The sequence below is a fragment of the Aspergillus caelatus genome (genome assembly GCF_009193585.1).
Source record: "Aspergillus caelatus strain CBS 763.97 unplaced genomic scaffold BDV27scaffold_110, whole genome shotgun sequence".
Taxonomy (NCBI): domain Eukaryota; kingdom Fungi; phylum Ascomycota; class Eurotiomycetes; order Eurotiales; family Aspergillaceae; genus Aspergillus; species Aspergillus caelatus.
The window spans coordinates 1-14,472 of record NW_022475373.1 but is presented as its reverse complement, the minus strand read 5'-3'; the positions used below and the strand labels follow the sequence as shown (position 1 = coordinate 14,472).

The 14,472-nt window shown below is 44.0% G+C and overlaps 6 protein-coding genes across 6 annotated transcripts; 3 read left to right on the top strand and 3 right to left on the bottom strand.

The window, feature by feature from the left end:
• Positions 1-792: 792 nt before the first annotated feature.
• On the top strand, positions 793-1,827 carry BDV27DRAFT_158657 (uncharacterized protein; the record flags this gene model as incomplete). The annotated part of the gene is made up of 2 exons (XM_032072723.1): positions 793-1,197; positions 1,264-1,827. 2 exons carry the CDS (start codon positions 793-795, stop codon positions 1,825-1,827), a joined length of 969 nt encoding a protein of 322 aa, XP_031926646.1.
• Positions 1,828-6,434: 4,607 nt separating this feature from the next.
• BDV27DRAFT_158656 (uncharacterized protein) lies at positions 6,435-7,758 on the top strand (the record flags this gene model as incomplete). The annotated part of the gene is made up of 2 exons (XM_032072722.1): positions 6,435-6,706; positions 6,768-7,758. 2 exons carry the CDS (start codon positions 6,435-6,437, stop codon positions 7,756-7,758), a joined length of 1,263 nt encoding a protein of 420 aa, XP_031926645.1.
• A 1,709-nt stretch (positions 7,759-9,467) lies between these two features.
• On the bottom strand, positions 9,468-9,983 carry BDV27DRAFT_165393 (GNAT family N-acetyltransferase; the record flags this gene model as incomplete). Its single annotated transcript, XM_032073913.1, has 1 exon — positions 9,468-9,983. The coding sequence occupies one exon, from the start codon at positions 9,981-9,983 to the stop codon at positions 9,468-9,470; it is 516 nt and encodes a 171-aa protein (XP_031926644.1).
• Positions 9,984-10,984: 1,001 nt separating this feature from the next.
• BDV27DRAFT_146010 (NUDIX hydrolase domain-like protein) lies at positions 10,985-11,900 on the top strand (the record flags this gene model as incomplete). The annotated part of the gene is made up of 6 exons (XM_032070504.1): positions 10,985-11,021; positions 11,093-11,209; positions 11,263-11,465; positions 11,527-11,578; positions 11,612-11,633; positions 11,666-11,900. The coding sequence occupies 6 exons, from the start codon at positions 10,985-10,987 to the stop codon at positions 11,898-11,900; spliced, it is 666 nt and encodes a 221-aa protein (XP_031926643.1).
• Positions 11,901-12,157: 257 nt separating this feature from the next.
• BDV27DRAFT_158655 (thioesterase family protein) lies at positions 12,158-12,586 on the bottom strand (the record flags this gene model as incomplete). Its single annotated transcript, XM_032072721.1, has 1 exon — positions 12,158-12,586. The coding sequence occupies one exon, from the start codon at positions 12,584-12,586 to the stop codon at positions 12,158-12,160; it is 429 nt and encodes a 142-aa protein (XP_031926642.1).
• A 1,009-nt stretch (positions 12,587-13,595) lies between these two features.
• BDV27DRAFT_129726 (uncharacterized protein) lies at positions 13,596-14,358 on the bottom strand. The gene has a single exon (XM_032067268.1). It carries the CDS (start codon positions 14,068-14,070, stop codon positions 13,663-13,665), a length of 408 nt encoding a protein of 135 aa, XP_031926641.1. The 5' UTR covers positions 14,071-14,358; the 3' UTR covers positions 13,596-13,662.
• Between the last annotated feature and the right edge of the window lie 114 nt (positions 14,359-14,472).

The following is a 14,472-nucleotide window of genomic DNA, read 5'->3' as shown; positions in this document are numbered from 1 at the left end:
GAAAACATCGTCGTTAGATGATGCCCCTATTAGAATGTGGAAAGCAATCCGCCCAGGATATGTCGTTTATTTCGAGAAAAATAATACGCTCCTGCTCCAACAATGCTGAATTCTATTGCTTCAATATTTGATAGTCTCCAAGTCACTGAAGCGAAAGAAAAAGTCCCTGAATACTTGTCACTTGAATCGGAAAGCTATTGGAAATTCGCTCAAACTGAGTCCCGTTACAAAAATCTTCGATAGATTCAAGAAATTGCCGGTGTTGACAGTAAAATACTTCGAAAATTCTTTTACTGAGTAAAAGAGGCCCGGTCTGCAAGCCGCTTCGGGGTCGCACAACCCGGTCTAATCTCCACTGGTTGGTTGCGACCCCATTCCATACCGCAAACCCCACAGAGAGCGATCATATCCATCTAGCTAAGCTTACGAAATCAAAGGTGAAAATATTTTTCGTTTTTAGGATTGGATTTACCTAGTAACGGGGAAGCTAGCTCTCCCAAGTATTAACAATCCTTATTTAGACAGTGAAGTTTCATGCAATGATTTATATTAATATAATTTTTGTAGAGCTGGGACTATTCTTGAGTCAAGTTCACATAGGAACACTAATGAATGTTTTTTCTACAAGATATGTTGATCTGCTGATTATATATCTGTTATCAAAGTCTGGGTCATGATCACAACATGACGACAACAAATTCTATACACCCTTTATTATTAGGGTCATCCTGCTAATATTTTGTTTAATACGATGAACTGAGTGGTATTCATACCAGTGTTCCTACAAGCAATATGTCTTCAGCAGCAGCAGTATACATTGAGTCGCACAAACGTCTTTCTGACTGGAACGATGAGTTAGAATTTTTAGGTTTTGTTTTATTAGAAATTGTTGACCCAGAAGGTATTGAAGAGAGGGGTTTCTGTTGGCATCAAGCTGTCGACCTGCCGACGATAATCGACATGCTGCAACATGCATGTTCCATTCCCAATGAAAAGCTTCGCCAGACTTTAAATAAGAAATCCCTCAAATACTTCAAAACCCTGCTTGATCAGTGCAGGCAGATACGAAACGCCATGGCTCACCATCAATCACCGGATGAAAGCAGACTGAGAATACTCCAAGAAAAGAAAGAGAACCTAAGTAGTTGGCTGCAGTCTATCATCAGACTCGTAGCATCAGAGTTCGACATTCATGAGGTAAGAGCTCTGTAAAAGTCACATTGGCTGACTTGTCAGTAATTGCTAACCTTCTGTTTAACTCAGGTTAAATGGTGTCCTTATACCGCCCAGTCTCAAATACAAGCAACTTATAATGAGAGCACTATTTCACTTGACGATGGGCCACTATTGCTGCAACGCGAGCAAATTTTGGAGAGCGTAAAGAAGCCGCAAATTAAGTCTACATCAGCAAAACGGAAAAGCAAAGCCACGGAGGAAGGTCGTAAAAGACACTGGGAGGCATTCAAGATCGCCCAAAGGCGCAAGGTTGAGAGAAGGAGGGATATCGATACCCAAAAAGACGAATATAGGAGATATAAACTCCAGGAACTGGATGGTGACTACTACCAGCGGCGGCAGCTGAGGTTAATGCAGGTTGATCGAATTGAATATCTTATGGCGAGTGAGGAAAAGGAGTGGAGATATCAACGCACAAGGTATCTTGAATATGAAGCCTCAGCCGTAAACTTCAGTTCATGTATATCCTTCACGCTGGCGTTGCTAGCCGTAAGTGCACCCCTGTGGCTTGGCCTATTCATCCGCTGCGTATGGAAAGGAGCACAAGAGAGTTTCGGGAGATTGTTCAGCATTAAGGATGTATCCTTCTAGGTAACTGCTGCTACCCAGCTGGTGTATAAGCTTAGCTTAACTAGATGGTTAGGACCGCCTTCTGTGAGTTACAAAAATTATCGTTGAGGTGGGGTTATTATGAGGTATGGTAGACCACGCCGAAGGGCGCCTGGGGCTGCTTACTAAAGAGATAGTTATTCCACGAGCGAAGCTCTGGGATATTCTCGTCTTCAGCGATTCTCTCGTGTTAGAGCTACCCAATCAGATCAAACTGTCTACGTTGGCCTGAGCCGTTACAATCGCACCACCCTGCCTGAAGGCGAGTCTGGTCGCAAGCGCTTCCCTTTCAAGAATTTCACGTACATTTTAACTTATCTTTCGATCACTCTACCTGTGCGCGATCGGTCTCCAGCGAGTATTTAGCTTTATATGAAATTTACCACACATTTAGAGCTGTATTCCCAAACAACTCGACTCCTCGAAGGAGCTTCAGAAGGACGCGAACACCATATCCAGAGGGATTCTCACCCTCTCCGACGGCCCGTTCCAGGGCACTAAAAAAGGGGCCGCACCCTAAGCATCCTCTGCAAATTACAATGCGGACTCTGAAGAAGCCAGCTTTCAAATTTGAGCTCTTCCCGCTTCACTCGCTGTTACTGACGCAATCCCTGTTGGTTTGTTTTTCTCCACTTATTGATATGTTAAAGTTCAGCGGGTATCCCTACCTGATATGAGGTCAACCTGGAGAAAAAAATGGTTGCTTTCGTGTCGGCCAGCGCCAGTCGGGCCCGCAGAGCAGTGGCACAGCCCCATACGCTCGAGGACCTGACGCGGTGCCGCCACTGCCTTTCGGGCACGTTCCCCCTTCCCCCCGGCCCTGTCTCCACTAGTTGATTGCGACCCCATTCCGTACGGCAAACTCAGAGGGCGATCCTAACCATCTAGTAAAGCTTATATACAGAATTAAGAAGAGAAATAGAAGTTTTAGATTTGTGAGTTTTGTTTTCATATTCTACCTCCCACAACTCTTTTTGTTGTTTGTAAGAATCCCAGAGCTGTGTATCCTTGTCGCCAAACTTTACCTAGTAACGAGGCCGTTAGTTCTCCCAGGTATTAAATTGTCATTTTATTAGCCTCATGCATTGAGGTATATTAGTATAATCGTTCTGTGTCTTGCTTTGGTGTAAAGTATACTGGTTAAATACTGTAATTGCCACAGAGTGGATAGTAAGCAGGTAACTGCACGGCTTGTCTACAGCCCAGCATGACCAGAGACCCTCGTGTGTATGCTGTGTGGTTATTGCAATTTGATTCCAACAGTAGGAAAACCCCATTCTACCAATCACCCCATAACTACCGGTAGTACATATGTTCATTTAGCTGATAACCTTCGTAGCGTATCTCATCTTGATGTTTTTGGATCCCTCTCTCCTGTTGAACCAAAACACAGGGGCATGTAAATGGAGCTCAAACAATCACCATATACTGAGCCTATTATTCCAAATTTCTTGCGGATCATACATCGTTTATTCATCAATAGTATCCAATGCAAGCCACAGAAGCTGAGGCATGAGAATAAAAGGCACTAGTCTCCGGATTAGCTCTTTAGAGGGTGCTATGTTATGGAGATATACTGTACGTCTCTGTTACACCCACGACAGAAACCGTTTTCATATCGTTCAGGACCCTCCAATCGAGATAGAGAACATCCGAATATCCAGCATGGTAGAATGCTCGCACAAATGCCTGAAATGTAAATTAGCAGTAGAAATAAATATGTGTATCTTGCATACATGTTATGATATCAGCGCAGTAGCCATCGAAGAACTTAGAAGACCACTCTCTCTCTCTTATCGTCCAACAGACCACCTTGTCTACGAGTGCTTGCCTAATCAAGTGAACAAAGATACTGTATAAAGAGATATAGGGAGGGTTGACTTCATGAACCTTTAAAGAGCACATTTCATAACTCACAATACTTTCGGAAACTATAAGTTAAAAGCGCTTTAAGAGGAACTAAACGTATAAATTTTCATCATGCTTACAATTATAGCCCAGAAAAAGAAACCTGACTTAGTATTTAATGTTGGGTTAATGTGTAAACAAAACTAGGTCAAGTGCACTCCAACTGGTACTTTCGCTCTCGGGCAATCTTACAGAGGATATGAAGCAGGCGAAGACACCATTCAGTTGCTCTAACCTTTAAAAATGGATGCCGAGCATTTGATTAGCAGTGACTCCAAGCAATTCGTTCATTAATTCCTACCTGAAGAAGGGTTTTTGTCGTTGCTGTAGGTGGAGCACCTGCAAAGTCTTCAGTAAGAAGGCCGGTTGTACCCCTCATATCAATATTCTCCTCCACTCTGAGAAGTTTCCGGGCTATATGGCAAACAGCCTGGATATCCCGAGATTTACCTAAGGGGTTGGGCTTTTGCAGTATGCTGTTACCAAAGCCCGCTGCCAAGGTTAGCCTCAACTCACAAGTCGTGGGGAAACGTATACGTACCAATTTTCACCTCTCCTTGTATTAATCTGATAAATCGCAGGAGGCCATATGAAAAGAGGTCACGATCGTTGGTGACCCTTTGATTATTAAAAGGATGATTGATTATCTCTATCGTGAGGACTATGATGACACTTCCAAGCTCACCATCGAAGAACAAACCTGAAGCTCCCCGGAGCAAGTGGGTACTTCCGGTATGGAAGGCAAGATATTAGAAACGAAGGTCTTGATTGGTGAACACAATGATCCCACAATCTCTACCTGGAGCACTGAACAAGCCAAGTCACATATCAATTTATATTGTTGCCGACAAATACGCCATCAATGGACTTATGGACCTCGCTAAGAAAAAGATTAGAGTTAAATCTAACCCATCAGTGGAAAGACGCTTCCTTTATTCAACTTGTTAAAGTATGTCTATGGGCCGTATGCTCCTGCAAATTCGAATTTGCAGGATGCAGTAGCATCATTTACCACCTGACATATTTCCACTCTCAAAGAATTACAAAGCTTTCACTAAATCTGCAAGATGTCCCCTCATTTTGTCTACAAATTCTCAACTTTGTTGATGGAGAGGGTGGTACAACTGGAGACGGAATTATGGTAGGCCTCTACGTTTTCCTAAGCCTCCTAGTCGTGAAACTGAACGAGCGTGTCTGTCAGTAGTAGAAAATCTACTAATCTGGTTGTAGAGCAGGTTTTTGCCAGCCTTGGACAGTACATATGTGAAAGCCCCTACTATTGCGGGCTCATATTATACAACAGGTAATGTTTTTCCGATCACCAATTAGCTTTTTATACATCCTAAATGATTCTTTCTGTATCTAGCAATCCCGGCAGAGCCAACACGCCCTGGCACCATCCCAGACTGCGGCCGGTATTACAAAGTTGTTGCTGGCGATGAAGTGAGTGAACTACCCCAGAATATTTAATACACTAACTCTGACCACAATGATGGTGTAACACAGTGGCTCTTCGCTTGTAAGCGTTTTCTATGGGCGACTTGTCGCTTAACGATACTAACTGGCCACAGTGGGATTACATTTGCCGATTATCAGAACATGAATAACTACGTAAGTTTTACCATGTCCAGATGACCAGATGAGTCAAATTAACCGGGGCCGTTTTCTCTAGCTGTGGAGTAATTGTACCAACCTATGGCTAAATTACGATGTTTGCGTTGCTCCAGTTACCAAGACTATGATATCAGAAGATGGCACATGTGGCCCATCCTATGGTAACACAGCCTGTGAAGGAAGCTCATTTGGAAAGTGAGTCATAAAGAAAGCTAGACTCAGCACAGTGAAAGGCAATCACCACTGACGTACTACTTTATGAGTAGATGCTGCTCAATAGGCGGGTATTGTGGCAACACCGCAGAATACTGTAGTCCAGGAAACTGCGTCTCCGGGGCGTGTGAGGCAGGAGGCAACACTGCCACTCAAGACGGGACTTGCGGTCCTGACTGGAAATACACAACGTGTACCAATCCAAGATTCGGCTCGTAGGAACCCCCCCCCCCACTCTCTAAACATCGCCGCTTAATCTTCAGCCATAGCTGTCTAGAATTCGATCCGATGCTAACTTAATCATTCACACAGGTGCTGTTCTATCGATGGTTATTGTGGGAGTGGAGCAGAGTTTTACGGGCCTGGTCGATGTTTTTCGGGGGATTGTGATGATGATAACGGTGGCCCGAGTGTGAACGGCGAATACGGGTCCAGCTTTGTCGGGAACAAGACTTGTACTGGGACTCAATTTGGTAAATGCTGCTCGGTATCCGGGTACTGCGGAAGTACGGATGAGTATTGTGGTCATGGTTCCTGTTATTCTGGCGATTGTGCTAAGCTATGAATATATCGAGTCAACAGCAGTGGTATATTGAGCCTTCACAGTTGGGACTCTGCTTGGTGTCTGAAGTGAAGATTCTAATCATACCACTCTACCGATTATGAATACTCCTTGTCTCTAGTAAGCTTTAAAGAGATTCCAATACATAGGTACAACCTATACCACTCAATTTGGGCAATGTGCCATAGATAGCAAAGATACTAGTCCGGAAAACATGGATACGGCCACAGGATGCATTGGATTTTCCACTTAGTGGGTAGCAAAACCGGGAAAATCATAATGTAACATGAAAATGATTAGTGTGGCCTTTGCCAAGAAACGAAACGCAATCGATTATATATCGCCTCTCTCCCCTTCTCTTATTAAGTTCTTAAAATTGGCCCTGTTCGATCCCAAGGATGGCCCCAGCGATTGGACAGATAGACCTGCTCTATTTTACTGGATAAGTAGTCTCAATGACCCTGATGCGTTCTTCGAGACCTGGGTTGAGGAATTATACCCCGGTCGGTTTGTGTGGCTCTATTGCGCCACAGGGTATCTCATGGGCGATGAGAGGGGTATTTTGTAAGAGCGACAAGCGCCCGTTGACCACAATATGTAATATAGCTAATAAGCGATGATCTAGGTACGACCAGGAAGAATCTCTAGCAGCCTTCGTAGGCTATAAATTCGAGGAGCGTCCAATGTGTATCCACGGCTGGGGATTCAAGCCACTAGAGGTCATTCTCGAATCCTATCTCGACATGATTGACGAAGGCAAGGTCACCCTGATGGGTCCTGACCCTCCGAACTGGCCGACCCCTATTAAGCCATGGGTTCTCCATTCATATACCAACGTCGATGTAGAGAAAGCCTTGTCTGCTATGCAGAGACTCCTGGAGGCTATTGAGGCCCGCCAACCATCCCGTGAAGCAGCTGACTCCTACAATCCTTGGTCCGACCCAAGCCTGCTTGCCTCAATCAATCTACCACCAAATACTTTTGCGCATGACTTTCTCATGGGTCTCTCCACACAAAAGATCCCCTTTCGCTATATTGCACCTGGCATTCGACTACCAACTGTCGCAGAATTCGCCAACCAACCTTACCTCGGCTCCTATCCAACGAATGATCCAACATCACTGCCCCTGCTTCTTTTCTATACGGATGGTGAGAAGGGCCTTGGCCATGGGCTTCATCCTCTTTCCCCACCGCCCCCGCCACCGACCTCTCAACCACGTAGCGATACTCCAGAGATCCCAGCTGGGGTATATATAGAAACTATCCATTCAAGGACAACCCGTGCCTTTTCGAATGCGTGTTATCTTCTCTTACCTTTCAAGGTTGGGGAAAACGGGTGGACTCGCACTAGCGATGGAGCTCAAACTGGGATAGTGATAGAAGATGAAGAATCCCAACCTAAAGGCGATGATGAGAGTCTCTACCAGTCGGGACTCAACGGCTTCAATGATCGTAGTAATGTTCAGTTAGATAAAGTACTGATACGATGGGCGCAGATGGTGGAGGCTGGTGAGTGGGAGATTGGAGATGATGGGGTGGTTGACAAAATTCAAAGGTTCAAGGATGCTGATACGGAGATGCATTGGTATAAGTATTGCATTCCACCTAGTTGGTGAACTGTCTCGTATATTAATATCTACAGTTCTATATAGAATTTCCAGACTAGTCAATATACCAATACAGTACTGTTAGAGAATCTGATTAAGAGATTTAATCTGTATATTAATAATAAACTAGATATTCTTACCAGGTCTAAATAGACTTTGGATATCTCAATTATTAATCTAATAATATTAAACCCAGAGCTAGGCCCCTTAACTAGCTGGCTAGTTAATAATAAATACTCTACAGAATCTGATTATAAGCTAATATTAGCTGAATAGGAGAATCTAAAATAAAGACTATCTATAGAAATCAGTATACAGGTAACTAGATAGTAAGTTAAAAATCTAGAAATAGATCCAGAAGTTCTGGAAAATATTAGATAGATATAGAAGACTCTAGTAACTAATTAATCTACTCTACTAGATAGCTGTAGCAAGGCTAAAGTAGAAGGTAAGACAGTAGAGCTATAAACAGCTCTGACAGAGGTACTGAGTACATATACAAGGCCTATACAGATAACCCTATTCTCCAAACAGTAGTAGGGGCTGCAGGTTGAAGCTAGTCGATGAGAATATACATAAATTAAACAGATATAGATAACAGATCTAGACACTGATCAGGATCTAAAAAGGGCCCGGAATAGCTACTATTAATCTATTAGAAAGACAAAGTACGAATACTAGGAGGTCTTTCTAACAGGGCAGTCAAGCAAGCTGTAGACAGAGACTAGACTAGATTCTGGGGGCTCAACCCGATACTGGCAGGTACTAAAATACTGCAGATCCCAGACTACAGAAACTATATGTCACAGATCCGATGATGACCCTGCATGATGACTGTATCGTATACCCTGCCCGTTGTGCATATACAGCTCGGAGGCCGAACGGCGACGACGGATCACATATCCGTTGACTTTTCAATAGCGTATAGTAGCTCCTTGTCAGTCGTATCTTGTTAGGAGAATAAGGGGCTTCTTCCGGATATAAAGTTAGCCTAATGTTAATGGAAGAAGGGGGCAAGAATCAGTCTTCTGTCTGCCTGATATCTACTGCTTAGCTTTCGGCCTACGTACCCTTACCTAGTTGACAGGTCTTCTACCCTGAATAGTAGATATTTCTCTGACAGTATACTACTATATCTGCCTATACAAGACCTGCAGGACAGAGATATAAGTACAAAGTCTATACCGAGACTGAGGGCTATTACCAGATCTAGTCCAGTATATTCAAATAGCTGTAGTATAGACAGTTGTACTATATAGGATAGAGCTCTAGTAAAAGAATCAAAACAATAGACTGAAAGAGATTCAGTATCTGGTTAATTAATAGATACGCGCGATTATAGATATACTTAAGGACTATATCTCTTAAACGATTTATTAAAGAAGCAGCCCTATCTCCAGTAGAAGTGCTACTAGATAGATACCAGAGACAATATAGCCTAAGACTACTAGGACTGTCTGAGAGATATCTAATATAGGCTATACTATCTATCAGCTTCTGCATGAGAGAGACTGCTATACATAGCCCAGAGAACAGTCCTTAGACAATTAAATATAGGCTATCGTTCAGTAGCTGAGCTGTCGGCTCAGTTGCTAGGCTTCTGTGTTTTGTGATTACGAATTACTCAAAGGAAAAGAGATCGTGGCTATAGTGGAATATTAGATTAGCACTGGTGAATAAATGTGTAAGGATAGTAGAAAGACCTTTAGAAGCTGCTCTTAGAGCATCAGTTCCCAGTTCTCTCCAGTCAACTTGAAGCCTAGTAGCTCATGATCTTCGGCCTCTATAAGCTTATAACCTTCCTTTCCGTAAAGGTATCTTGCCGAGTTGAGGACGCTGTTTGTCCACAGGCGTATCCGAGAATAGCCCACATTCCGGGCGAATTCCGTGCATTTTTTGATCAATGCACGACCGAGTCCGAGGCCTCGTGCGCTTGGTTCCACGAGGAGAAGACGTAGTTTTGCTGCATTATCTTCTGACTCCCTGTCTTTCACTAGCATAACGCAGCCAAGGAACTCTCCATCACGTTCAGCGACCCAGCAACGTTCTGTTTCGGGGTCATAGTTGTCAATGAAGTCGGCAGTCACCCTAGCCACCAGCGCCTCAAAACGTTCATCCCATCCAAACTCTTTATGATATAGAACTCCATGTCGATATACGATCCATCCCATGTCCCCAGAACGGTGATTCCGCAGGATATAAGACGGATTTGTGGCTGCTGCAACACTTCCCATTGCAGTGGTATGTATATTGCTGTTGATTGGCTATATATATGATTTATAAAAGTCAGAGAGATAGGAAAGACGACAGACCCCAAAACAAAAGGACGAGATGTGTGCAACAACAAATTCAGCAAGAGTTAGAAATAGAGAATGGTAATACCGGGCTTTAAGTTAGCTATTCTTTATTCTTGATTTTAGACCATGCCGAAGGCTTGTGCCATTCGAAGGGCGTAGATTACAGTGGAGAAAAAGATTCACTGCGGATCTAACTTCAGTGGCGAACTTGATGGAGTCTGGTCAGTTACTACCCCCGTTGAATTGCTCTCAATTGATTGGCTTCTTGTCATTCGAAGGGCGCAAGTTGGAAAATCTTGACACTTAAAATGATTAATCAGTAACACAAGAATAATTTTAGTCCCCACTTGGCTGAGTCTGTAAGCAACCTACCCTCGGGAAGCCCCGAACACTTTTCTTTAATACGGATTATGGATTATTGAAGGCCAATAACTAAGAATATAGATTCGCCGACATCGCTATTGAGTCAGCCAATTGTCCGACTATCGCTGCTTTAGTCTGTGTGTCGAACAGGAAGTCAGCTAGCGTCATAATCATATATAAACGATATACAATATTATTCCCTTTAGACCACTCACCCAGATGCCAAGTGGCACATGTATTTTCCCAAGTATGGCCGCAGTACCGGATCCAATAATCTGTTATCCCCACAGAAATGCTTTCAAGGGCCATGGCATCTTCACTCCTCGTGGGGTTGAATAATGGAGCTCGGAGATGAAAACTGAGCCCTGATCTAAATGGGCTGGTGGATCCGGTGTTGCTTTGAACAGCTGAATCAACCAAGAGAATATCCGCTACTTACATCTCAGTGTTTTCTTTTGATCCCTTTTTTTGCGGAACTAAGCGGATTTCGGAGTTGTAGATACTTTATCTTTGGCATGTATTTTCTTAATGCTTCTCCACGATCACACCACCTGCCCTATCCTTCCATCACAAATATGGCCACAAGCAATCCCATTATTATAGCAAAAAAACGTATGCGAACTGTTTCCCGAGATCGAACCCCTCAACTAGTTAAACTCCCTCCGGCCCCTCCGAAGTCCTAGCGAGCGAAAGCGGCGACTTTGAAGGCCACGATGCGGAACAGGTCCGAATGATGGACGAGGTCTGCATTGTGCTAGATCGAGATGATAACCCTATAGCCCAAGTAAGCAAGCGGGTAAGTAAGTCTTGCAATACTTCCTCTTTATCTGAGCTTGACTGATGTTTTCCCTAGGCCACATCATGACAAATATCAACAAAGGACTCCTTCATCGCGCATTCTCATGCTTTGTCTTCAATTCAAAGAACGAGTTACTATTACAACAGCGTGACGACACAAAAGTTATATTTCCGGGATTGTGGACAAATACCTGCTGCTCCCATCCACTCGATATTCCCGGAGAGAGAGATGATGATTTTGCGGGTGCTATAGCAGGCGTGAAGCGAGCGAGCAGGGCAGAGGAAATTACTCCAGGAACTAGGAATCCACTCTATGCAGGTGCTGTTAAATAATTTTGTGTTCCTAACACGCGCGCATTACAGGGCTGCTAGTGATGGGAAATGGGGGGAAGCATGAAAGTAAGAGCCTCCAGGAGAGAGTTTGTGGTATGCATGTGGACGCTAATAGTCATATCTAGTGGATTATACCTTTTCTTACAAGTTGATGTCGATCTTGCTGTCAATCCCAACGAAGTCAAGGAGACACGGTGGGTGTCTCCGGAGAAGCTTAGGGATATATTCAAGGATCCCTCATTGCAGTATACACCTTGGTTTCAGTTGATCTGTGAGAGTTTATTATTTAAGTGGTGGGCGGCTCTGGGAACGCTTGAATTCGACCAGTATAAGGGGGAGAGCGAGATTCGGCACATGTAGCAGAACTGGTTGGTGGGTGTGTCCACATTTATATATACAAGTCTTATTGTAGGACTCTGACAATCTCGGCTACTCCTTTTAATGGGACATGCGTATCCTAGTTTTTGCATCTATATAACATAACTATGCGCTAAAGCATAGGAAGACTGCATGCAGTCTATGAGCTTCATAGTATTGGTACTAACTGCTCTTAATATTCTACAACCGACATAACTCTACTACTCTTTGGTAACGATTTCCGCGCCCGGATAAAGTCTTCACTTAAACACTATACTCCTTTTCGTTGCAACACCCTCCAACCTTTCAACATCCACAATTGCCCTCTCATGCGTCCCGCGACCGATCTCGCCTGCCTCATCCCTCGCAACGACCTCAAATTGAAAGATCTTGCCATTCGTCCCAACAAATTCAGCTGTCGCTGTAACTTTACCGCCAACAGGCGTAGGCGCAGAATGAGCGACGTCCACTCGTGTTCCCACAGACAGCTGTTTCTCATCCAGACATGACTGGAGGAGCCGTGCTGCAGCGATCTCCATGAATGCGATCAACTTGGATGTAGCAAGTACGCGGGGGAATTTATCAGTTGTTGTATCCAAAGCAATTTCACTAGCGAGATCGGCTCTTTGGACGACTACGTTATAGCTGCGCTTGGTGTTTAGAGCAAGGAACCGTGGGAGGGTAGACATATTTCGTCGGAAGAAGAGGTAACTAGAAGTTGGAGTTCGAGTAGAAAGATACTGGAGTCTAGTGAGCAGCATCAAGGCTATGAATAATTGAATCAATTGATTGGAGTTGTTTTGACGTGGACATTAAGTGGCTACAGCAAACACTATTTATTAAAGACTCTCACCGAGGTATTCAGTAAAGTATCTCCGAACATCAGCAGGTTTCCTATTTATCACAGGCCTGCTATTGTGGGTAAAGGGCAACCCAACGTCAATTTTATGACGACTATAATTTGTGTGCTTACCAGCGGTCGGATTAAGAGCCAGTCAATCTGGCCTTCCCGAGTTCATCCGGTATTCGCTACTTTTCACTATTAAACAGCATTCTTAATGTAACAAGACACCTTGCCTTACGTTTTTCGCAATCTGAACTACCAGGTTAGCTACGTATCTGGTACGATGACTAGCAGGATAGCCACGTGGGGTATGCAATACAGAGCAACTTCGAGTATATACCGGGATGGATATCGTTCTTACTTCTGTCAATCTGCCGCCTGCAAATGTGGATCATTGCACGAGTTGTTCGAGTAAGTTGTTCGGCAATGTTGGAATGAGGCATATTGTTCATACAAGGATCGATCAAAGATTCGAGTAAATGTACATAAAAATAGAATACCGCATAAGGTTTATGTTTTCCATGAAAAGAGTATTACAGCCGCCCTCATTTTAAGGAGGATTGCTCAACAAAAGGACTGCGGTACCTAAATTCTTGGCGGTGGGGCCAACAAACAATTCACAAGTGTTTGAAGGTCAGACCGATTTCGAGAAACACTGTAGCCGTCTCTTAGGTCAGCAGACCCACCACGCAGGCTTTTAGGACCAGGGGAGATTTGGGGCCACTTGAATTACATTCTCCTTCTTTTGGGAGAAACATAGGGGTGCTCAAAAGAGGAGAGAGATAAAATTGAGGTCCTGGCGGTGTAAGAATCTTGAAGTATTAAGAACACGCGATAGTGGCAAAGATTCGAAAGCAAGACAAAAGCTTTGTTCAGGGAGGTTGTTCAACAATTCAAGAGACGAACAAGACAGACGCTTCGCTATTTGTAGTTTCCCAAAGCCTCATGAGATCCAAAGCTCGCAATTTCATTCCGGTAAGATTCAATAGGATGTGCAGCAAAACTAAGATCAACAAGCTTTTCTATCAGAGTATGAGAAAGAAACGATCCAGTAATCCTAGCATGTGTACTGCACCCATACCATAGCTTATCCCAATGCCTATAATTCCCTGTCGTCTCACAATCATCCGAATCAGATTTCGAAAGTGAGAAAGGAGGGAAACAAGGAAATAAGGGTGGGAAAAATGAGAAAAGAGTTGGACATAAAAAAAGATACAGTGAGTGAGTCGAGGCAAACTGAAAAGAAGGCATTAGATTGGAGGAAACCCAGATTGAGGACGAAGATCGCACAGTGGTGTGATCTAAGTTTTGGGGGAGCCGGCGACGCATGGGCAAAGACCATGCCGAGGAAGGACGAATAAGGCTCCTTGGGAATGATGCTGGGCTATAAAAAGATGGCACAGACAGGATAGAAGAACAGGAGAAGGATGCACCGTCTGAAAACGCAGTTGAATAAGAAGACGACCGGGAGACCACGAAGGAAACTCAAGACGATAGAACGATGGGATGGAGAAGTAGCAGCAAATAAAAAGGTCTACAAATCCTTGAAACAAAGCTCATACGACGCCGACGGTCAAAAAAGCGGTCGACACGGTTATGGCGTTCGGCGGATGAGGCGGTACTTCCCTGTATAGGATAGATTTGCTCGTGTCGTGGCCCAGAGCGGAGTCTTCGGCAGTGTTTTAGCGCCTCTGATTCGGGCTTTTCCTTTGCTCCACCGACAAGAAGCCG

Bases quoted from the DNA above. Each gene is read 5' to 3' on its own strand.
- BDV27DRAFT_129726 (XM_032067268.1), bottom strand. From the start codon at position 14,070: ATGCGTCGCCGGCTCCCCCAAAACTTAGATCACACCACTGTGCGATCT.